The 22,857-nt window shown below is 43.9% G+C and overlaps 2 protein-coding genes across 2 annotated transcripts; one reads left to right on the top strand and one right to left on the bottom strand.

Annotated features, from left to right (window-relative positions):
• Positions 1-4,446: 4,446 nt before the first annotated feature.
• On the bottom strand, positions 4,447-6,467 carry LOC147958116 (uncharacterized). The gene is made up of 3 exons (XM_087537262.1): positions 5,973-6,467; positions 5,564-5,849; positions 4,447-4,656 (listed from the first exon to the last, which is right to left on the bottom strand). The coding sequence occupies exons 1-3, from the start codon at positions 6,465-6,467 to the stop codon at positions 4,619-4,621; spliced, it is 819 nt and encodes a 272-aa protein (XP_087393388.1). The 3' UTR covers positions 4,447-4,618.
• Positions 6,468-11,890: 5,423 nt separating this feature from the next.
• Positions 11,891-13,364, top strand: LOC147958117 (uncharacterized). The gene is made up of 2 exons (XM_087531963.1): positions 11,891-12,499; positions 12,573-13,364. The coding sequence occupies exons 1-2, from the start codon at positions 11,891-11,893 to the stop codon at positions 13,362-13,364; spliced, it is 1,401 nt and encodes a 466-aa protein (XP_087388089.1).
• The last annotated feature ends 9,493 nt before the right edge of the window (positions 13,365-22,857 follow it).

Genomic DNA, 22,857 nt, shown 5'->3' on the forward strand with positions numbered 1-22,857 from the left:
CGAGTACTTTTCGAAAACTTGATTTTTTTAAAAAAATTGAACATTTTTGGTAAACATGGATGTGTTCCAGATATGCATTTTTTTACATATGAACATATTTTGAAAACATGAATACTTTTAAAAATACAAAAAAATCAAGTTCTGAACATTTTTCTGAAATACAATTTTTTAATTTTTTTGGAAAAACAAAATAAAATAAAATTTGTGAACAATTTTTGAAAAACACAAACATCTTTTCAAAGCCCGTTTTGCTAGAGCAAATCCTGTTTCGCTATGGTAGCCGGTCGCTAAAGTTATCTGCTATGCTACAACACCAGTCGTTGCAGTCATGGAGGTTAACGTGCTACAAATGCACCCAAAGAAACTCATGCAAAAACTTCCCAAAAAATCTTTAAAATAATTGACTACAGGAACATAATATATATGTATCATGTCACATAATTTTAGCTACAAATTAACTCGCACCTTGAGAAACAAAAAAGACAAATCGTGACTTGAATGTTGTTCCTTTAAACTGGCCGTGAATTGGGTCCATTTGCACTAACACAGCACAACAGAATTTGTTAATTTTGTTTCTCTTGCTGTGAGTTTAATTTATGGCTGAAATTTTGCAACATGTTAGATGTATGCTATTACTTTACACTCAAATATTTCTGAAAGTTTTAGAACTCATAGTACAAGATTTTGATGTTTGATGCACCAGTAGCACAAAAACTATGTGTGCACAGGATACACTCTCCATTGCAGTGATCCAGTTTGCTATAGGAAAACAGCTCGCTGCAGAATGTCGGCCCGGTCAGATGCACCCCTATGTGATTGCCTGACATCTTGACGCATAGAGCGTTATATGGGGACTGCCTGCCTAATCATCCACGCTGCTCTGTCTTGAAGGTAGGAGAGCCAGAGCCCATCTCCAGTCCCTCGCCTCCCAGCTGATGCGCGGCACGAGAGGTCACTTAGAGCTTTGACGACCCATCAAGGTCAGATTTGAGTGACGAGGCTAGCTTTGGCCGGCACAACGAGAGCGGGCCAAGCGCGACGAGCTAGCGGCCCCCTTTCAGGACCTCAACGCGGGTTTTGCACCTAGCTACCACCGGGAAATCCCCCGATGTCGTCTTCGCCATCCGCAGCACACGGGCCTCTTCTATGAACGCATGCAAACCCTACACATATATATGAGTACTTCCGAGACTGAGTCAGCGGATGTTGAGACTGACGAAGACACCATATGAACCTCATTGTCGACGAGAACATCGTCTCCCATTGGAATAATATTCCGCCTTAATGAAACACATAGGGTATCAAACCCGAGGTTTGATCCTGGTAGACTGAGGGTAAAACCACTCGCCTAATCACCCAACCACGGATTAGTTCTCATGTATCTCTCCAAATAGGCTTCCGTCTCGCGTTATATCATAAAGCCACTTGGTTGAATGATACATATGGATGTCGTTCGGCTAATTCCCTTTCAAGAGAATTCTTGTGCTAGTTCTCATAGAGGCGGCTAGGGTTTTTCTCCTCACAACGATTTCCCTCGTAGCTGAATGTCGACCAACCGGTGATCCTTTCTCGTCGTAGTGTTTCTGATCTTACGATCGCCCCATCAGTCCTCAGCCAGTCCTCGTTGGGCCTATCTCCTGGTTGAGTTCGGGCTTTGATGGCCACTGCATCTTTAGGAGGAAGAGTTCGACGACGTAATTGTGTATGAGGAAGTGTAGGAACTTTAGAATCGAGTTCGCTGGCTCGCGCTGGATGGGGTTCGAACATCAAAGAGCTTTAACCAAGAGGAATTCTACCGTGAGATGCGGGTGGCATAGAACCTCACCCAGACTGTAAGATTCAGAGAGGTCAGGGAATATTTCTTCGTGGTGCAAGTCTTATGTATGGGAGAACGAGAACGAGTTAATCAAGTACCTTGGTATTCCACTAATGGTGATGGAGCCAAATCCAGCAGATCTCAGGTACAGAGTCCCGAGCTGGTAGCCTTGGTGTGATGATAACATGAGAGACGAGACACAGGGATTTACCCTGGTTCGGACTATCTTGAAGAGAAGAGATAATACCCTATGTCCTGCTTGATTGTATTGATTTCGAGGGACTGCATGTTACATGTTGATTTACCATGAGATCGTGTACGTGCCCGCGAACAGCCAACGCCCGAGCATGATGTTGAAGTGTCCTGGGGCCACACTGCGCAGATCGATAGGCCAGCACGCCCCTCGTGAGGCAAGGACTAGTACGTTGCACTAGCGCCATGAGCTCGTCGACCTGCATGAAGCATCATGATGCAGCCAAGTGGAATGAAGGCGGGGAGGGCGGAGGAAACTCGATTGGAGCATGTGGCGACGGCAGACAGGGAACAACATGTGGACGATGGGCATCCGTTAGGCTGCATTGTCGAAGAAGAGATAGGATTAGAGGCACATAGGGTTGACAGATGGTGGATGACACAAACTGATCTTAAATCAAAGAACCAAAAAAGGCGTCGATCAATCGATCGATGAGAGAGAACACCCCCCCCCCCCCCCCAAATCAATTGATCGAATTTGTTTCACAGTACTGCTCTATAAAGAGCAGCAAGTTGGCAACGACATCGATGTCCGATCAAATTGGTTTGAAACAAGATCAATATTCGAACACCTTGAATCTAAAGCTTCCTTGCCTCTTCTTTTTGTAATGACCTTGAAACATTTTCAGTATCCCATAAGAGAGAGAGAATTTTCCTGGTTCGGGCTCTCTCGAAGATCTAATACCCTAGGTCCTGCTTGATTGTATTGATTTCGAGGAAGTACAAGTTGCAGGTTGATTTACCACGAGATCGTGTACGGACCACGAACAGCCCACACCCAAACAGGGTGTTGAAGTGGCCTGGGGTCACACCGCACTGATCAACAGCCAACGAAGGTCGTTCGTGACGCTGGTGTGTCGGGTGTTGAGTACTTGCAGCAGCGGCCTTGACAGAAGAGAGCGGCAACATAGGTGGAAAGCACTGGAGTACCGAGCTGTGATTTCCGGGTGAAAGCCCAAGGTCTGGCCTTCATTGGTTGTACCTGGCAATGGCCTTGCTGAAGGCATTGTTTTTGGGATCTCGGTCTTTCTTCAGGGTGAAAACTCAAGATCCTTGATCAGGCGACAACAAGGGCCGACGACGGAAGCTCGGGACGGAGATGCGGAAGTCCCACGTACGGTTCCCTGAGAAGGGAGTGGCTACCCACTGGAGTTTCGACCAACTACCACTGGTCAATTCCGCTTTGGGGCCATGCTTGTGCATTATTTCTTTCTTGGAGGCGTCGCCGTTGAAGAACCTCTTTTGCGGTCCGAGTGTTGTCTTTGGTGGTGGTTAGAGTGTTACTGTTGCGAGTATTTCACACTGCGACATGGTCTTTGTTTTTTCAATTCTCTCTTTTTTATTTTGTTCTTGGTTGTGTGTATCCCGGATGTCTTTTGATATCTTGTTGGTGCAGAGCCAGGTGTAATTGATATCTTCACGATATTAGTATATTCCCCTTTTCAAACAAAAGGACCAGCACGTTGCACCAACGCATGAGCGCGTCGACCTGCATGAAGCACCATCATGCAGCCGAGCCGAATGAAGGCGCGGTGGGCGGAGCAAACCCGATCAGAGCATGGCAGCGACGGCCGGCTGGGAACGATGGGCCTCCCTTAGGTCGTATTGTTGGAGAAGAGACACGTGTAGTCGATGTCAATGTCGGAGTGGATGCGCATAGGGTTGACATACGGTGGACGACACAAACCGGTCTTAAATCAGAGAACAAAAAAAAGGCATCGATGAATCGATCTGCGGGACAGACCCCCCCCCCCCCCCACTATATATAGAGGGCAGAAAGTTGGCCACAATAGGGACGTCCGATCGAATTGGTTTCAAACAAGATCGATCAATCGATATTCGATATGCCCTGAATCTAAAGCTTCATTGCTTTTACTTTTTGTAATGACCTTGAAACGTTTGTTTTCAGTATCCCAAGAGAGAGAGAGAGGAAGAGAGAGAGAGGGAGTGAGAGAGAGAGAGAGAGGGGCAAAATTTCTGAAGTTGTCATGCATTGTGGGATGCTTTTACTAATCTTTTTTTTACCGTAGGCTCAATCAAATATACCTAGCGTGTAACAAAATGCAGCAAGTCGTGTCCCGGAGTTGTTTTTGAGAACACAAAATTCATCTTCTGCTGATAGACTGAAACTTTCAGAACTCTGGTCTCAGTGAAAGAACAAAATTCATCTTCTGCTGATAGACTGAAACTTTCAGCAGAATAACAAAACTCACTGCAGGAACCACCACATCTGTGTCCACACAACATGCTCCATCTAAGAGAAATGTAGCTAGCAACATTGTCAAGGCATTTACAGACTAATTTCACCGCACCATTGTACGAACAGTTTTGGAATTTCAGAACGATGATGCCAACGCAAATAGGTTCATATATTTCCAGGAGAACGGACCAATTTAAGCTAGCAGAAACACAACAACTGCTGGGTTTTCCTGTACCCATATCTCAACGAAACAAACTGGGTTCTCATGTCGTCGTGTCTGAGGCAGCAACATTTCTGAAGATGTGAGCAGTAAGGCGACTTCTAGGGGTCCTGGCTCTGGTATGTATCTGCTATGCATCGACATCCGGGTACCGCAGCTCGGCATGGGCTGAATTAGCAGAAAAATAGTTAAGCAATTAGGCATCATGTGTCAAACTGCAACGGGTTAATGAGATGATCAAGAAGAAAGCTGATGTACAAAACCTCAAAACAAGAAGAATAGTACAGCCCGAATTTTGTCCACAAATTATTTATCCGGAACAACTACAGTAGGCTAAGAAACTTTTGAGGTTCCGAATTTTACCACTAGCGGCATATAGCATTAAACTGAAGAACTGAATCATCTGAATCAAAGCACAGTAGCATCAAAACCTTCTAGGTTCATCCGAATTTTTAGACTTATGAAAAGATTTTCCCTCAGGAGAAAACATTTAGGTTCAGGAAAACCTAATAGCATCAAAAACCTTCTGAAAGTATAATCCTACAATAGTTCAGACTGTTTCCAAGTCCTAACCGAAAATGATTTATCGAGAGTTTCAGTAAACTGCTCTTCAGACTAGTAGTCTCGAACACTGTTTTCCAAGCACAAGCAGATTAGCACTTGTATGGTTTAAATAGTGTAATCTCTGTTAAACTGAACTGATTTGCGTTTTGAGGTCCACTAGCGGCATAGAGCATTAAACTGAAGAACTAAATCATCTGAATGTATCAAGGTTCAGTGCGGATTTTTTGACTTATGAAATGATTTCCCCCAACAAACAACTAGGTTCAGGAAAACCTTCTAGCATATGTGCAGAGACTGATATATGCAGCAACCCTTACTGATGTCTATAATCCTATAATAGTTCAGACTATTTCCATGTCCTAACTGAAAATGATTCAGCGAAAGTTTCAGTAAACTGTTCTTCAGACTAGGACAGTAGGTTCGAACACTGTTTTCCAAGCACAAGCAGATTAGCACTGACTCAACTGCAAATATGAGGAGAAGAGTAGGAAGTTGAGGGCCTCGATCTTACCTGGCGTCCCGGCCGTGACGACGACGATGTGGAAGACCGGGCCGCTGGTGGGCAGGAGGTCGACGAGGAGTGGAAACAGCCGACCATCACGTGTGCGGAAGCAAATGACGAGGTTTGGGACGTCCACGACGGCAGCCAGCCGCCTGGCCACCTCGTTCCTCAGACGGAATACGGACCTCCCCCAGAACACGAACGGAAGACTGAAGCGGGTCCCGTCGGCGGCAGCCCGCGCGCACAGGATCACCCGCGAAGGCAACCGCCTGATCAGGCTTTCAGGGAGGGGGAGCTGCACAGTCACAAAATGCCGTCAAGAATCGGAAGTGCGGCAACCAAGAAACAGAGGCAAGAATCGCTCCCAGCCGAAACTAATTGGAGAAGAAGTATCAAGAAGCGGGCATGGCGGACTCACCCCAGTCTGACGTGGAAAACGAGGAATGTTCTCCCCGGCAGGGATGTGCTCCACGACCCAGTGCATCATCGTGCTTAAGTTGTCGATGCCGTCGACGCTGACGCCATTGTTCCAGGGGAGGTACTTCCCGTTGGCGCGGAGGTAGCGGCCGCCGGCGGCGTGGCAGAGTAGGACGTCGTCCCCGAATCCGGTCCTGTAGGCTTGCCAGGCCATCTCCCCGACCTCTGGATGGTAGTGGTTGCGCTGAACGACGCGGAGCCCGCGGTGGCCACGGGGCGCCGGCGCGACCGAGGCGGCGAGGTAGCGGCCGTAGGCGGCGTTCTGGAGGAGCACGTAACGCGCCTGGACGTTGTACACGTGCACCGCCCACGCCACGTTCACCGAATCCCGGCGGTGGTGGAGGGAGACGCCACGGCCGTCGTCGTCGGCGTGCAGGTACATGCCGTGCACGCGGCTGCGCAGCCGCACGTGGTGGCCGTGATGGAACTGGTCCATCGACAGCAGAGGCGGGGGTTCTGCGCGGTGGAGAGGGGTGCAGGGGGCGCCGGGGAGGACGAGTTCTTGGTTTCTTGGCGCTCCGGCGAGGCGGAGAAGAGGAGAAGCGAAAGCTGTTGGTTGAGGCGGTTATGTTGGGGCGCCAAGGCAGAGTATTTCAAGTTCGGCTGAGAGGCCGTCGCCGTGCTCAACTTCCGTCACTAGGTGGGCTTGTGGGCCGTGGCAAGTGAGGTCCGCACGTCTAGTCGTCCAGAAAACAACAATGTAGATTCTAAAAAAACAACACTGTAGTTAAAAAAAAAACCCATTTAAGTCGAAGGTAGGTAGCTAAAGTAACTCACGAACACCCACGAGTATCTCCTTTCCAAGGCTCGCACGCACTTTGACCAGCGTTTTTTTTGCGTTCATTGACCAGCGTTGCTTGCTGAAGCTTTCTTCTTAAGGTGACGAGACCATGCCAAAAAGTGACGTATCCAATAGGGGGGTATTGCTGTGGTTGCCGAATACTACCTCCGTTCAAAAATACTTGTCATTAAAATGGATAAAACGAGATATATTTAGAACTAAAATACATCTAAATACATCTCATTTTATCCATTTTAACGACAAGTATTTCCAGACAGAGGAAGTACTATGGATCAAGATTGTCCCCTTTCGAGCGCATCGATCAATTTTTTTTTTGTTTTGCATAAACACACCCTCTTGAGAAAGCCAAACAATATTAGTCATAGCATTGCTCTTACACACACTAGTGCACGAATCTCTTATAGAAAATACTAGTGTTGCTTGCGATATACCTCACGCCACTAATGATCAAACTATTGGCAGCGTCCCTGCAGTGGCCAGACGCCACTAGTAGTTATCTATGCTTGGCAAGCGTGTGAGCTCCATTGACTTTCGGATGCGAGAACCATGACTTCGGCATGGTGTGGACACGGTGGTCTGGACGACGCCAACACGGAGAGGGTGGGAGAGTTTAGGAGTGGAGAGGGAAGAGGCGAGGTGCGATGTGGACGACGCTAGCGGCCTGCTTAAATAGGCGTGGCTAGATGAACGAACGAGAAGCCGGTTTCAATGCGGCGCAACAACCGGAATAGGCTTATCGGTTGTCGCGTCGGCATTGTAGCGGCGATGCCTATTCGTCTGGCCACGTCGCTTTGGCTGAAATTAAAGCCGTGGAGTCACGTCCGCTCTAGAGCAGCGTTGACCGGCATGAAAGCGTGGCGATCATTTCGTGTGGCATGCGTTTTTCGAGCAAGGGGGTTTTTGGGTGGGATAGGGTTGTCGGACATGTGTATCGATAGGGTATCGCGTTGGATGCCAATTGCATCCAGGCGCTCGGTCTGGATGGTTGTGGGTGGTTTAAGGGTTCGCGATGAAGATGCCCTAATTAACTTCTACCAAACTGTAGTCAATATGTTCCATGCAAAGCAAAACATGCGAGGGAAAACAAGACCAAGCAAAAGATGCTCCCCAAGTTCTTACCAGAAGTTGTTATACAATTATTGCAGCAGATAAAAAATCTCATAATTTTGTTAAACAAAAGTCAGATCAATGTAATTTGCAGAAACTAGTATTCTTATAGTGTTATGGGATAAAACCTGAATTTTATTCACCATTTATTCAGAAGATTTGCAGTAGGCTAGGCCAAATATATTTATATACTCCCTTCGTTTCTAAATATAAGTCTTTTTAAACATTTCAAATGGACAACAACATACGGATGTATGTAGACATATTTTGAAATGTAGATTCATTCATTTTACTCCGTACGTAGTCATTTATTGAAATCTCTAGAAAGATTTATATTTGGGAATGGAGGGAGTACAATGCACGGAACACCACGCACACAGCAAAATGCAGCAATTCACCGACATCTGGTGTCCAGGCACATTAGCATCGCCACGTTCAGAGTTCGATCTCAGTGAAAACACAAATTCCATTTTCTGCTGATGGACTGAAACTATAAGCATAATAACAAAACTCAAATGCCCTACTCACTGCAAGAACCACCACAATTGTGCTGACACCAGATGCTTCATCTAAGAAAAATGCAGCTAGCTAGCAACGTTGAAGTACTGGCCATTGTCAACGCATTACAGACTAATGTCACCGCACCATTGTTCAAACAGCTTCAGCATTTTAGAACTATGATGTCTAAGCAAATAGGTGTTCTACTGTAAGGAGAACAAACCAAGCTTAGCTAGCAGGAACCCATATCTAAACGAAAGGAGCCAGGTTTTAATGTCGTCCTGTCCGAGGCGGCGATACTTCTGAAAAGGTGAGCAGTACTCCTGGCTCTGGCATCTCTCTACTATGCATCGACATCCGGGGTACCACAGCTCCGCATGGGCTGAATTAGCAGAAAAATAATTAAGCAGTTAGGCATCATGTGTCATGCACAGATATTGCGGTTAATGAGAAGATCAAGAAGAAAGTTGATGTAGAAAACCTCAAAACACTGTAATACTGCCCGAATTTTTTAACTGTTACCAGAAGTTCAGAACTGATTTGGGTTTTGAGGTTCCAGAATTTACCACTAGCGGCATATAGCATTAACCTGAAGAACTGAATGATCTGAATCAAAGCACAACAGCATCAAAACTAATAATTTCTGTATCAAGGTTCCTTGTGGATTTTTTAAGTTATGGAATGATTTTTTAACTTAGGCAAGTGTGGAAAACCTTCTTGCATGCGTTCAGAGACTGATATATACAGCCGCTCTTACTGATAACTGAAAATAGCTCAGACTATTTCCAAGTCCTAACTGGAAATGATCTAGCGAAAGTCTTAGTAAACTGTTCTTCAGACATTTTGATGCTGATAACTGTTCCATCTAAAGTACCCTTTTATGATTTCATTTTCTTTATTTTTCCTTCTTGATAATGATTTTGTTGTCCTCCGCTTCACACATTCTGAGATAGTGTTCGACCAGAAGAAATTGTCGAACAGAAGTGAGTAGTTTAGTGATATTGATCCGTGAATTCACATGAACTACAAGATTGGGTGGATATATGGACGACATAGAAGATTATGTGAATCTAGCAGTTAAAGAGTTTTATTATCTACTCCAGTAAGATGACAGAGCCTTATTGCACTCTACCTAAAATACGGAGTTGAAGTATTTGGGACAATTTTACATGCCATGAGTAGCCCAGGCCACAAGACTGGAATCATCGTACTCTACCTACTACTTCCTCCGTTCCTAAATATTTGTCTTTCTAGAGATTTCAACAAGTGACTTGTGACTATATACGGAGCAAAATGAGTGAATCTACACTCTAAAATATGTCTATATACATCCGTATGTGGTAGTCCATTTGTAATCTATAGAAAGACAAATATTTAGAAACGGAGGGAGTACAATCTATCAATAAAGAAAGAAAGAAAAAGCAAAACATACATTTTAATGACCTTGAAACGTTTTCAGTATTCGTCCATACTGAAACAATAAAACATTACCACCTGAATTTTTGTTAAGAAAACTACGAGTGATTGACAAAAAACTACTCCCTCCGTTCCGAATTACTTGTCTTATATTTGTCTAGATACGGAGGTATCTAGCACTAAAATGAGTCTAGATACATCCGTATCTAGACAAATTCAAGACAAGTAATTCGGAACGGAGGGAGTACCACTTTAGGGGTTCGCGTCCCACAGAACTACCACTTTTTTAAAAGTGACCGAAAACTACCAAAAAACGTAAAAACGTGACTAAAAAACTACCAGGTTGACTGAATGGTGGTTTAGACCGTTTTAACCGCGATTCTGACGTGAGTGGCCCACGTGCCAGGCTGGCGGCCCGCCTAACGGCGCGCGCGGGGCCGTTAGAGCCGCTCGTCGGTCGCACCTGGTCGGGACCAGGTCATAACCTGGCCGACCGGGCCGCTCGTCCCCACCAGCTCTCTCACTCTCCCCCGAGCTCCTAGCCCTAGCCGTCGACAGCCATGGCGTCTGTGGATGCAAACTCTGGCAGCGATTCAGGCATACCTCCTGGCGGCAGCGCGGCGCAGCAGCCTTCTCAGTCCGAATCTAATCCTTCCGCTGGCGGCGCGCAGCAGAGGTTGGATTGGTCGGCGCCGGCGCGACCACCGTCGACGACAAGAAGCAGAGCTCAAGGTCGGCGGAAGCTTCCTCGTTCTGCTGGCGGCGGCAGGTACGGCCTAGTTTTTTGCATGGTTGTGAGATTCAGAGATTCAGAGATTCAAAGAATCGGTAATTTAGGCTAGTTTTTTGCATGGTTAGATTCAGTTATGGTCATCTTGGAAATTGTTAGTATTGTGCATACTTTGTTGTGTAAGAAACTGAAAAAAGCAGTTTGACAAAAACTCAATATTGTGCCTACTTAGGTTCAGTAATCCTGTATTCAGTTAATAAAGGTATTTCATTTTATAATTTTCAGAATTGATGACCCAAAGTGGTCAATTTGGTTCCATTTCAATGCCAGAGAATCTGTGGTTCGAAATTTATACCAGTCAGACATATCATATTTGACAATGCTTTCTCTTATTGGGAGTGAGGGCTTTGTGGCTGATGATTATATGTACTATGTATTTGATGAGGAGAAAGGATTAGAAGGTTTAGATAAAATATGCTGTGAAGATGATGTGCAGCAGATGTTGGCACACTCTCATAATGAAAAGTTTCTGAACATAAGAGTAGTGGGAGCTCTTGAGGAATGTAATGCAGATGAGAACAGAGATAGTTATTTTGCTGAACATTGCATTAACACTCAACAAAGTTGCACTAAGGTGGTGGATATAAGCATGGACAGAAAGGAAGAGCTAAAGAAAAGCATGGTGCAGAGAGAGGCTGACCTTAACCATTTTGAAGGTGATACTGATGTGTCTGAATTTGTTTCTGATGATGAAGCTGCAAATTCAGGTTCAGATGGGAACAATGTGGATTTTCAGTCAGAGTATTCCTCTGAAGATGAAGCTGCAAAACAAGATACAACAGTGGTACAAAAACTGAAGGTAGTGAGAAAACCTGGTCCAACTAGTAGATCCCACCATGAGATTGAGAAAATGGAGAAAGTAGATTGGTTCCCTGAAGCAGATGAAAAATGTTTCCCTGGTGACTATGGCATCAGTGATGAAGAAGATGAGCCTGAAGGATCCTATAAACTACCAAGTGGTAGGAAGAGAAGGAATAAGAAGTTGAAAGACATGATATGGTATGATCACAAACTTCAAGGACCAGTAGAACAGTTTTGTAAGGGCTTGTGCTTCACCACTGTGTATGAGTTCAGAGATGCACTTAGGAATTTTCACATTAGGACTTTGAGAAATTTTCAATACCACAGAAATGCCCCAGATAGGATTATTGTTTGGTGCTCAGAGAGAGCCACCCAGGGATGTGATTTTTATATATGTGCCTCTAAGTTAGCTCATGAAAAAACATTCTGCATCAAGAAGTGTGATATGTTGCACACTTGTGGAGCATGTGCAGAGTCCACAAAGGTTACTACTAAGTGGATGTCAAGGTCAGTGGAGGCAGCATTGAGAGAAGACATTAGATCTCCTATGGATGCATTAATTAAGAAGACCAAGAGTAAGTTTTCAGTGGATGTATCAAGAAGTGTGGCATATAGGGCAAGGAGGAAGGCTGTTGATGTAGTTCAATGTGACCACAAGCAGCAGTACTTGAGGCTCAGGGATTATCTTCAAGCAGTTCTTGACACAAACCCAGGTAGCAGGTGTATAGTAACAACATTTGAAGATCCAGAGAACCCAGCACCTACTCCTAGATTCAAGTATATGTTCTATTGTTTAGCAGCTTCAAAGGAAGGTTTCCTTAATGGTTGCAGACCATTTATAGGTCTTGATGGATGCTTCATCAAGTTAACCACTAGACAACAAATTCTTGCAGCCACAGGAAGGGATGGAAACAACAATATTTATCCTATAGCTTTTGGTGTGGTTGACAAGGAAGATGGTGAAAGTTGGAATTGGTTTTTAACTCAATTGAGATGTTGCATTGGCAGTGGCAACAAATTTGGAACATACACTATCATGCCTGACAGGCAAAAGGTTGGGAAGAATTTCATTGAGCAATTTATGTTATTACTTTTTTCAATTGTATTAATAATTTGTGAATGTGCAGGGCTTGCTTAAGGCAATAAATGAGGTATTCCCCGATTCACCTCAAAGGTATTGCCTTAGGCACATATATGCAAATTTTCAATCTGTTGGATTTAGAGGCCAGGAACTAAAGAAGTGTATTGACAAGGTTAGCTACTCCTACACTAAACATGAGCATGAACTAGGCATGGCAGAGCTGAAAGCACAGTCTGAGGATGCTTGGAAATGGCTCAAAAAAATTGAGGTCTCTACTTGGGCTAGGTTTTCTATGGATCATACTTGCAAAACAGATTTAGTTGTGAACAATCTAAGTGAAGTCTTCAACAAGATGATACTGGATGTCAGGGCCAAACCAATAAGGACAATGTTTGAAGGGATTAGGACCAAGCAAATGATCAAGAGACAACAAATTAGGGAGAAGTTACAGATTAGCAGGTGGACAATCACACCAACCTACTCAGAGATTTTAGAAGAGAACAAGCAGTATGCCAAGTATTGTCAGGCTGACAGAGCAGGTCCAACAATTTGGCAAGTTACTAGCAAAGAAAAACAGTATTGTGTGGACATGGAAGGGTATACATGTGACTGCAAGAGATGGAACATGACTGGTGTACCTTGCAGTCATGGCATATCTGTACTGACAAAGCAAAAGCTGCATCCTGAGGACTATGTCAATGACTTTTTCAAGAAGCCACTTTATTTGGAGACATACAAAGAAATTATATACCCTGTTCCTGGTCCAGATTTCTGGCCTCACACAAACACTCCAGACATTGAACCTCCTGTGTTCAAAGAAAAGGCAGGCAGAAAATAGACTGCAAGGAGGAAAGGAGAGTTTGAAGTTCCTGCCCCAAGAGACACCAGTAGGATGGGAACAATTACCTGTGGAAATTATGGGTTGGAAGGACACAAGTATACAAGTTGCAATAAGACTCTTAGGCCTAAACTGCAAATGAGGAAAAACAAACACCAGGTAATTATCAAGCATTAGAGCAATGTTTCCTTTTACATAGTCTAATCTAAGTTAAGTTGGACCTTTAATGTAGGAAAATAGGAGAGTCTATGCACCTGCTCCATCTGCTCCAATATAAACTCCAAGAGCACCAGCCCCTAGTGCAAGAGCACCAGCTGCTGCTGCATCAGCACCAGCTCCTGCTGCAAAAGGGGTAGGCCTACAGGTGGAGGGAGAGGCAAGGAATTCAGTGCACCAAGATCTGTTGCTGCAACTTCAGAGGTTTTGGCTGGTAACAAAAGGAAGAGGTTTGCAAGAAGCAGATTGAGGGGTTATTTCTATGCCAGTGGTAACTGACACTATAAAAAGGTAGAACTTCTCTCTTTGAACCTGTTTGAATTAGTTTAGAACCTGTTTCTCTTTGTTTTGAACCTGTCTGTACTTTTCTGCATGAGTATATCTGAATTTGGGTGAACTTGACCGAACCTCACTGTACTTGTATCAAATTTGTGGTGTACCATGGGCCTGATGGTGGGCTTCCGTGTTGGACCTAACTAACCCACCAAGCCTGCCACACTGTGTACATAAGAGAGGCCACCAGAAACCACTGGATCCCTGCGCCTCATTCCCCTTGACCAAAACCTAGCCGCCACTGATGGATCCACAGTTAGGAGAGGTAGTTGATGAACAAGACGAGGTTGCTAGGGCTGAAAGGAGGGCTGAAAGGAGGGCCAACCGTCGAGCACAGGCACAGGAGCGACGCCAGAGGATTGCTGCCATGATTATGGCGGAACGCAATCAGAATGACGTGAAGTAGTTCAAGGAGGTGTTCCCAGAAGGAACCAACATCACAGATGAACTAATCATCTGGTGGGCCAGAGACAGGGCTTCTTTCCATCGATTCCAAGCAACAAGGAAGAGATGGACTCAGATCCTGGCTGCAGCAGAAGGAAGACAGGATTGGGATTAGTTCTACGCGGTAGTTTCTGACTAAATTGTGGTGTTTCTGAATCTGCTTGTCTTGTGCTCAATATTTCCCTGAATCTTGTTCTTAGTCTTGCTTTGAATCTTGTCTTCTTCTGAACTTTCTGAACTTTATGATTGCAGTGAAGGATGCAGTTCAGGAGATGCACCAACCGTGATGAAGACGATGCAATGTGGCTGCCTGAATCTATGTTAAAGAGAGTACTCATGTTAAAGACTATGCTTATTTTCTGAACTATCTATGTTTGGGTTGTTGGAAAATCTATGATAAAGACTATGCTTATTTTCTAAGAAATGTATCCATGGCACAGTATTTTTAAGTCTGAACTTATGCCTGAATCCATCTATCTGCATTTATCTGAATGTTTCTATACTTGGGCTTTTCTGAAATGTGATTTTTTGGTCACTCTAATTTTTGAAATACTCCACTGTTTGACCATCAACTACTCCACTGTTTGAGCACACAAGTTCCAAGTTGCTGGGTTTCAACAAAGACTTTAATTGCAACACAACTACCACCATTTCTCATCACTCAATCTTGAAAACCTCACTTTCACACTCCACCGCACTTCCTCCACTCCAACATTTAAGTAGCCCAACAACTCACTCTATCTCTGCTCACTCTACCTCTCTCTCGAAAACCTCACTCCACCTACATCCATGGCTGGTTCTTCCTCTACGCCAGACCCATGGCTGAACCCCTTCCCCACCGGCAAGGGCTGGGTTGCCATGCTTTTTGGGTCGGCTCGCGGCGACGAAGACCTCTTCCTCGACTACATGAAGATTGCCATGAGATACAGCAGCGCACAAGGGCTCGTGGATGCATCAGAAGAGGTGAGGAAGAAGGCGGCGACTGAGGAGAAGCAACGCATGGACCAGCGCTATGCAACCCCAGGTAAGGGTATCATGCCCATCGACATGTTGCTGTGGGCAATGAAGGAGGCGGACTCCGGCGATGCTGGGTAGAGGGAACGGTGGGCAGCCCACCGCTATATCCCTCCAACACAAGCTACAACTCCAACTACTATGGGCAACGTCGACGAGGACCTGCAGATCATTGCCCCACCAGCACTGCTGGCTCGCCGACGTCCTCCTCCCATCATCGTCATCGATGGAGATGAATAGGAGGTGCCAGAGCTGCCACCTACCACTCAAATCAAGCAAGAGGTGCGACGGTCAGGTCGCATAGCAGGGCAGGGGCCTAACTATCTGAAACAGTAAGTTTCAGATTCAGTTATCGCCAGATCTATGTGAGATTCAGTTATGTCAGTTTAGTTCTGTCAGTTTTATCAGGGTGTTTGCAATCTCAGTGAGATTTAGTTCTGTCAGTTTAAGTGTCTTTGAACAATTTCAGTGTCCATGTCCTATCTATGTAAGACTAAATGCTATCTATGGGAGACTAGATGTCTTCCAAACTTCTCTGAATTTGTCTGAACCTGTGATGAAGCAGTTTATGAAGTAAACAGATCTTAGCAAGAACTTATGATACAACACACACAAATAAACTACATCAGACTTAGATAATTTAGTTCTTAACTTAACTTAGCACCAGTTCTCAGCATCAGGATAATATTTGGGCAGTACAGATCAGGGCAAACACCACCCCCACACCAACCAAAATGATCTGAACCCATTACAGTTCTTAGGTAGTTCAAAGGTAGTTCATAAGTAGATCAGGGCATATTTGCATCAGACTGATCATTCCTAGGCCAATTATATATATAGGCCTCATATATACTTACCATCCAGAGAGCTGCCACTTCACTCCTCCATCACAACTTCCTTTATCTTGTCCAGCTTTTCCTTGCACCCATGACCAACCTTAAGGAGCTCAGCAATGACATTCTACAGCTTCTTCTTCTCTTCTTTAAGGAGATCTTTCTCCACCTCTAGCTCCTTCATGGCCTTCCTTGTGTTTTGGATTATATCATCTTGACTCTGAAGAATGCACCTTTGTTCTTTCTTGAGCTTAAGCTTCTCCATTTGAAGCTCAATCTTTGCCTGCTCCTCAAGTTGCTTCTTCTTCTCCTTCAGTTCATTGATTGCCTAGCTTGTGCAATCCATGTCATGAGATTTGATTCCATCCTGATAATCAAACAACTTGGACACATCATCCACCAGCTGGCTATACTGATTGGCCAGAGAACCAAGCTCCTTCTGCAGTTTTGCAACCTCTATCCCATGAGCCTCATTATCCTGGGCTCTACCAAGGTTCTGCTCATGATACATATCCCAGAGCTTGCTTAAGCACCTTTGCAGAACTACAAGCCAGGGAGCATCTACCCACTCCAGAACACCACAGTTCACACCATCCTGAAAATCAATTTAATTTTATAGTGAACAAGCAAATTCAGAATAACAAATCATAAACAATAATGATATAAGCTACACTAGCTAGTTAGTTCTATGCTACAAGTACAGTATTCAGACATGTTTCCAGTGCTCTTTACTACAAGTAAAGTATTCAGACATACCAATGTTTTCAGACTTAAGGAAAATTCAGAATAACAGCAACTAAACACTCTGTTTCCACTACATAGCAGAAATTCAAACTAATCAAATGTTGGGGAACGTAGTAATTTCAAAATTTTTCCTACGCACACGCAAGATCATGGTGATGCATAGCAACGAGAGGGGAGAGTGTTGTCTACGTACCCTCGTAGACCAAAGCGGAAGCGTTGACGCAACATAGAGGAAGTAGTCGTACGTCTTCCCGGTCCAACTGATCCAAGCACCGTTACTCCGGCACCTCCGAGTTCTTGACACACCTACAGCTCGATGACGCACCCCGGGCTCCGATCCAGCAAAGCTTCGGGGAGGAGTTCCGTTAGCACGACGGCGTGGTGACGATCTTGATGTTCAACCGTCGCAGGGCTTCGCTTAAGCACTGCTACAATATGACCGAGGTGGAATATGGCGGAGAGGGGCACCGCACACGGCTAAGGAACGATCACGAAGATCAACTTGTGTGTCCTAGGGTGCCCCCCTGCCCCCGTATATAAAGGAGCCAAGGGGAGGGGGAGGCCGGCCAAGGAGGGGCGCGCCAGGGGGGAGTCCTACTCCCACCGGGAGTAGGACTCCCTTCTTTCCTAGTTGGAGAAGGAGAAGGGGGGAAAGAGGAGGAAGAGGGGAAGGAAAGGGGGGGGGGCGTCGCCCCCCTTCCCTTGTCCTATTCGGACTAGGAAGGGGAGGGGCGCGCGGCCACCTCCTGCCTCCTTCTCTCTTCTCCCTCAAGGCCCATGTAGGCCCAATAACCCCCTGGGGGTTCCGGTAACCCCCAGGTACTCCGGTAAAATGCCGATTTCACCCGGAACGATTCCGATGTCCAAATATAGGCTTCCAATATATAGATCTTTATGCCACGACCATTTCGAGACTCCTCATCATGTCCGTGATCACATCCGGGACTCCGAACAACCTTCGGTACATCAAAATACATAAACTCATAATGAAACTATCATCGTAACTTTAAGCGTGCGGACCCTACGGTTCGAGAACAATGTAGACATGACCGAGACACGTCTCCGGTCAATAAAAAATAGCGGGACCTGGATGCCCATATTGGCTCCTACATATTCTACGAAGATCTTTATCGGCCAGACCGCATAACTACATACGTTGTTCCCTTTGTCATCGGTATGTTACTTGCCCGAGATTCGATCGTCGGTATCCAATACCTAGTTCAATCTCGTTACCGGCAAGTCTCTTTACTCGTTCCGTAATACATCATCTCACAACTAACACATTAGTTGCAATGCTTGCAAGGCTTATGTGATGTGTATTACCGAGAGGGCCCAGAGATACCTCTCCGTCAAACGGAGTGACAAATCCTAATCTCGAAATACGCCAACCCAACATGTACCTTTGGAGACACCTGTAGAGCTCCTTTATAATCACCCAGTTATGTTGTGACGTTTGGTAGCACACAAAGTGTTCCTCCGGTAAACGGGAGTTGCATAATCTCATAGCCATAGGAACATGTATAAGTCATGAAGAAAGCAATAGCAACATACTAAACGATCGGGTGCTAAGCTAATGGAATGGGTCATGTCAATCAGATCATTCAACTAATGATGTGATCCCGTTAATCAAATAACAACTCTTTGTCTATGGTTAGGAAACACAACCATCTTTGATTAATGAGCTAGTCAAGTAGAGGCATACTAGTGACACTTTGTTTGTCTATGTATTCACACATGTATTATGTTTCCGGTTAATACAATTCTAGCATGAATAATAAACATTTATCATGATATAAGGAAATAAATAATAACTTTATTATTGCCTCTAGGGCATATTTCCTTCAGTCTCCCACTTGCACTAGAGTCAATAATCTAGATCTCATCGCCATGTGATTTAACATCAATAGTTCACATCTTTATGTGATTGGTTCACATCTCCATGTGACTAACACCCAAAGGGTTTACTAGATTCAATAATCTACTCCCTTCGTTCCTAAATATTTGTCTTTCTAGACATTTCAAATGACTACTACATACGGATGTATGTAGACATATTTTAGAGTGTAGATTCACTCATTTTGCTCCGTATGTAGTCACTTGTTGAAATGCCTAGAAAGACAAGTATTTAGGAATGGAGGGAGTAGTTCACATCGCTATGTGATTAAGACCCAAAAAGTGATCATGTTTTGCTTGCGAGAGAAGTTTAGTCAACGGGTCTGCCACATTCAGATCCGCATGTATTTTGCAAATTTCTATGTCAACAATGCTCTGCATGGAGCTACTCTAGCTAATTGCTCCCACTTTCAATATGTATCCAGATTGAGACTTAGAGTCATCTAGATCAGTGTCAAAACTTGCATTGACGTAACCCTTTACGACGAACCTTTTGTCACCTCCGTAATCGAGAAACATATCCTTATTCCAGTAAGGATAATTTTGACCGATGTCCATTGATCTACTCCTAGATCACTATTGTACTCCCTCTCTTAACACAGTGTATGGTATACAATAGATCTGGTACACAGCATGGCATACTTTATAGAACCTATGACTGAGGCATAGGGAATGACTTTCATTCTCTTTCTATCTTCTGCCGTGGTCGGGCTTTGAGTCTTACTCAACTTCACACCTTGTAACACAGGCAAGAAACTTTTTCTTTGACTGTTCCATTTTGAACTACTTCAAAATCTTGTCAAGGTATGTACTCATTGAAAAAACTTATCAAGCGTCTTGATCTATCTCTATAGATCTTGATACTCAATATGTAAGCAGCTTCACCGAGGTCTTTCTTTGAAAAACTCCTTTCAAACACTCCTTTATGCTTTGCAGAATAATTCTACATTATTTCCGATCAACAATATGTCATTCACATATACTTATCAGAAATGTTGTAGTGCTCCCACTCACTTTCTTGTAAATACAGGCTTCACCGCAAGTCTGTATAAAACTATGTGCTTTGATCAACTTATCAAAGCGTATATTCCAACTCCGAGATGCTTGCACCAGTCCATAAATGGATCGCTGGAGCTTGCATATTTTGTTAGCACCTTTAGGATTGACAAAACCATCTTGTTGCATCACATACAACTCTTCTTTAATAAATCCATTAAGGAATGCAGTTTTGTTTATCCATTTGCCAGATTTCATAAAATGCGGCAATTGCTAACATGATTCGGACAGACGTAAGCATAGATACGAGTGAGAAACTCTCATCGTAGTCAACACCTTGAACTTGTCAAAAACCTTTTGCGACAATTCTAGCTTTGTAGATAGTAACACTACTATCCGTGTCCGTCTTCCTCTTGAAGATCCATTTATTATCAATGGCTTGCCGATCCTCGGGCAAGTCCACCAAAGTCCACACTTTGTTCTCATACATGGATCCTATCTCAGATTTCATGGCCTCAAGCCATTTATCGGAATCTGGGCTCATCATCGCTTCCTCATAGTTCGTAGGTTCGTCATGGTCAAGTAACATGACCTCCAGAATAGGATTACCGTACCACTCTGGTGCGGATCTCACTCTGGTTTACCTACGAGATTCGGTAGTAACTTGATCTGAAGTTACATGATCATCATCATTAGCTTCCTCACTAATTGGTGTAGTAGTCACAGGAACAGATTTCTGTGATGAACTATTTTCCAATAAGGGAGAAGGTACAATTACCTTATCAAGTTTTCTACTTTCCTCCCACTCACTTCTTTCGAGAGAAACTCCTTCTCTAGAAAGGATCCATTCTTAGCAACGAATGTCTTGCCTTCGGATCTGTGATAGAAGGTGTACCCAACTGTCTCCTTTGGGTATCCTATGAAGACATATTTCTCCGATTTGAGTTTGAGCTTATCGAGATGAAACTTTTTCACATAAGCATCGCAACTCCAAACTTTAAGAAACGACAGCTTAGGTTTTTTGCCAAACCATAGTTCACACGGTGTCGTCTCAATGGATTTAGATGGTGCCCTATTTAACGTGAATGCAGCTGTCTCTAATGCATAACCCCAAAACGATAGTGGTAGATCGGTAAGAGACATCATAGATCGCACTATATCTAATAAAGTACGGTTATGACGTTCGGACACACCATTACACTATGGTGTTCCAGGTGGCGTGAGTAGTGAAACTATTTCACATTGTTTTAATTGAAGGCCAAACTTGTAACTCAAATATTTTACCTCTGCGATCATATCGTAGAAACTTTTATTTTCTTGTCACGATGATTTTCCACTTCACTCTGAAATTCTTTGAACTATTCAAATGTTTTAGACTTATGTTTCATCAAGTAGATATCCCCACATCTGCTCAAATCATCTGTGAAGGTCAGAAAATAATGATACCTGCTGCAAGCCTTAATATTCATCGGACCACATACATCAGTATGTATGATTTCCAACAAATCTGTTGCTTGCTTCATTGTTCCGGAGAACGGCGTTTTAGTCATCTTGCCCATAAGGCATGGTTCGCAAGCATCAAGTGATTCATAATCAAGTGAATCCAAAAGCCCATCAGCATGGAGTTTCTTCATGCGCTTTACACCAATATGACTTAAACGGCAGTGCCACAAATAAGTTGCACTATCATTATTAACTTTGCATCTTTTGGTTTCAATATTATGAATATGTGTATCACTACGATCGAGATCCAACAAACTTGTTTCATTGGGTGTATGACCATCAAAGGTTTTATTCATGTAAACAGAACAACAATTATTCTCTGACTTTAATGAATAACCGTATTGCAATAAACATGATCAAATCATATTCATGCTCAACGCAAAAACCAAATAACACTTATTTAGGTTCAACACTAATCCCGAAAGTATAGGGGAGTGTGCGATGATGATCATATCAATCTTGGAACTACTTCCAACACACATCATCACTTCACCCTTAACTAGTCTCTGTTTATTCTGCAACTCCTGTTTCGAGTTACTACTCTTAGCAACTGATCCAGTATCAAATACTGAGGGTTGCTATAAACACTAGTAAAGTACACATCAATAACATGTATATCAAATATACTTTTGTTCACTTTGCCATCCTTCTTATCCACCAAATACTTGGGGCAGTTCTGCTTCCAGTGACCAGTCCCTTTACAGTAGAAGCACTTAGTCTCAGGCTTAGGACCAGACCTGGGCTTCTTCACTTGAGCAGCAACTTGCTTGCTGTTCTTCTTGAAGTTCCCCTTCTTCCCTTTGCCCTTTTCTTGAAACTAGTGGTCTTGTTAACCATCAACACTTGATGTTTTTCTTGATTTCTACCTTCGTCGATTTCAGCATCACAAAGAGCTTGGGAATTGTTTCCGTTATCCCTTGCATATTATAGTTCATCACGAAGTTCTACTAACTTGGTGATGGTGACTAGAGAATTCTGTCAATCACTATTTTATCTGGAAGATTAACTCCCACTTGATTCAAGTGATTGTAGTACCCAGACAATCTGAGGACATGCTCACTGCTTGAGCTATTCTCCTCCATCTTTTAGCTATAGAACTTGTTGGAGACTTCATATTTCTCAACTCGGGTATTTGCTTGAAATATTAACTTCAACTCCTGGAACATCTTATATGGTCCATGACGTTCAAAACGTCTTTGAAGTCCCGATTCTAAGCCATTAAGCATGGTGCACTAAACTATCAAGTAGTCATCATATTGAGCTAGCCAAACGTTCATAACGTCTGCATCTGCTCCTGCAATAGGTCTGTCACCTAGCGGTGCATCAAGGACATAATTCTTCTGTGCAGCAATGAGGATAAACCTCAGATCACGGATCCAATCCGCATCATTGCTACTAACATCTTTCAACACAATTTTTCTCTAGGAACATATCAAAATAAACATATGAAAGCAACAACGCGAGCTATTGATCTACAACATAGATATGCTAATACTACCAGGACTAAGTTCATGATA

Source organism: Triticum urartu, chromosome 7A, assembly GCF_056163025.1.
Source record: "Triticum urartu cultivar PI428250 chromosome 7A, HENAU_Tu73, whole genome shotgun sequence".
Lineage (NCBI taxonomy): Eukaryota > Viridiplantae > Streptophyta > Magnoliopsida > Poales > Poaceae > Triticum > Triticum urartu.

What these genes read in the sequence shown, in the direction of transcription:
- LOC147958116 (XM_087537262.1), bottom strand. Translation starts at nt 6,467, where the DNA reads ATGGACCAGTTCCATCACGGCCACCACGTGCGGCTGCGCAGCCGCGTG. An exon ending in GTTTTCCACGTCAGACTGGG is followed by an intron (nt 5,850 to 5,972) that starts GTGAGTCCGCCA and finishes GTGACTGTGCAG; the next exon opens with CTCCCCCTCCCTGAAAGCCT. An exon ending in CGTCACGGCCGGGACGCCAG is followed by an intron (nt 4,657 to 5,563) that starts GTAAGATCGAGG and finishes CTGCTAATTCAG; the next exon opens with CCCATGCCGAGCTGCGGTAC.
- LOC147958117 (XM_087531963.1), top strand. Translation starts at nt 11,891, where the DNA reads ATGTTGCACACTTGTGGAGCATGTGCAGAGTCCACAAAGGTTACTACT. An exon ending in TCATGCCTGACAGGCAAAAG is followed by an intron (nt 12,500 to 12,572) that starts GTTGGGAAGAAT and finishes GTGAATGTGCAG; the next exon opens with GGCTTGCTTAAGGCAATAAA.